This window comes from Lagopus muta, chromosome 2 (genome assembly GCF_023343835.1).
Source record: "Lagopus muta isolate bLagMut1 chromosome 2, bLagMut1 primary, whole genome shotgun sequence".
NCBI lineage: Eukaryota > Metazoa > Chordata > Aves > Galliformes > Phasianidae > Lagopus > Lagopus muta.
This window is the reverse complement of record NC_064434.1, coordinates 108,905,629-108,907,140: the sequence shown is the minus strand read 5'-3', so window position 1 is coordinate 108,907,140 and position 1,512 is coordinate 108,905,629. Positions and strand designations below refer to the sequence as shown.

The window sequence follows — 1,512 nt, the reverse complement described above, 5'->3', positions numbered from 1 at the left end:
AGCTCGTGCGTGCTCCGGTTGTATGTTTTCCCCCATAAATGCTTAGAACTGTTTTTGGAGGCTGTATGGGAAGGTCACAGTACCGTGCAGGAGCTTGATGCAGCAGGCAGAATCACAGCCAGGCCCCACAAGTGCAATGTAGAGCCTCCGGCACCCACTGTCCTGTGCTAGGATGGGCTCCACTGGCCCTGAGCGATTGCGGTGTGCTTGGCCCCTGACCCTGCCACAAGTCAAACTGAAACAGGTCGGATTCAGAGTGAACAGAACAAACGAAGGGTTTTCCTTTGTGAGGTGCAGCCTGTGCTCTAGGTGTGGGGCAACCACCCCAGCACACTGGGGGGACGCGGCTGGTGGGTCGTCCACATATAGCCCTGCACCAGCACTGTGGCTAAGCTCCTAAGCATGATCAAAATGATCCCATAGAAGCGGTGCCCCATGCACGGTGTGGGGCTTGTGGTGCCAGTGCTCTGGGTGCATCTTAACAGGTGGTGCAGGGTCAGCAGCGCAGTGCTTGGGGATAGCTTGGGGAGGGATTTGTTCTGGTGCTGGGGGAGGTCAACGAGATGTGGGGATCAGTGGTGAGGCAGGTGGGCTTGGTCTGTCTAGAGCCTTAGCAGAGAGCAGAGGGTTCTGGCAAAGGGTGTGGGACTGGGGGCAGCTTTCACCCCTCGCTGCTTAGGGAAGACAATAGGGGCAGGAGTTGCACTCTGGTCCGTGTCACACTTGTCCTCTCCTCTGTCCCCATGCTCTCCAGGTGCGGTGTACCCCCCCAGCTGGCGCGGTGCCCAGGGAGCCTCGGATGCCTGGCAGTTTTCGGATGGAAGTTCAAGAGCACTTAAGTTTTGAGAGGAGATGAAGCGGGGCCAGCGGCTGGCAGTGCACGTGTCTGGAGGCATCCCCATCCTGTGGCTTGCTGTGACCCGCAGCACCTGACGTCCCGCCAACGGCAGCGTCCCCCAGCTCCTCCAGCCTGCAGGACTGTCGTATTTATATTTTGTAATAGAGTACAACACTACTTTTGTTCAGTTTTTGTTTGTTTATTTCTTTTTCTAAGAACAAAAAAGCAAAAATGCCTACCAAGGTCGAGGGCTGCCCAGGGTCTCTGGCCCTGAGGAGAGGACTCTGTCCACATGTTGGCCCTGTGCGGAGGACCCGGCTCCATGTGTTGTCTCCATTTCCCATAAAGTGCACCTCACGTTATGAGTTACAAATAAAACAAAACACAGTGTGGATCCATGGCAGGTGGGCAATCACCATAATAAATGTTGGAGTTTTAGGTTTTGTTCGCTCTTTCTTTACTTTGCCATTAGTGGCCAAGGGCAGTGACCATGACTGTCGCCATGCACAGGAGTGGTGCTCCATCCCCACAGGGCTCACACCTGGCCCTGGTGACCATCATCAGGCTCCCTGCTGCTGCCCATATGTGACAGACCTATAGCGACTGCTGTTATCATTTCTGCTGTTAACCAGCGTGCTTCGGGGTCGACAGGATCTGTGACCTCCTTTGTTGTG

At 55.2% G+C, this 1,512-nt stretch overlaps 1 protein-coding gene across 7 annotated transcripts in view; it reads left to right on the top strand.

The window, feature by feature from the left end:
* The window catches only part of BCL11A (BAF chromatin remodeling complex subunit BCL11A), a 59,993-nt gene extending 58,717 nt beyond the window's left edge, over positions 1-1,276 (top strand). For 5 of the 7 annotated variants that reach the window (XM_048937681.1, XM_048937678.1, XM_048937680.1 and 2 more), the window contains exon 4: positions 755-1,276. In XM_048937681.1, coding sequence (XP_048793638.1) covers positions 755-856 — 102 coding nt within the window. In that variant the 3' untranslated portion in view covers positions 857-1,276. The remainder of the gene's footprint in view (positions 1-754) is intronic. The other 2 variants (XR_007375454.1, XR_007375455.1) reach the window with 2 other exon arrangements.
* Positions 1,277-1,512: the final 236 nt, after the last annotated feature.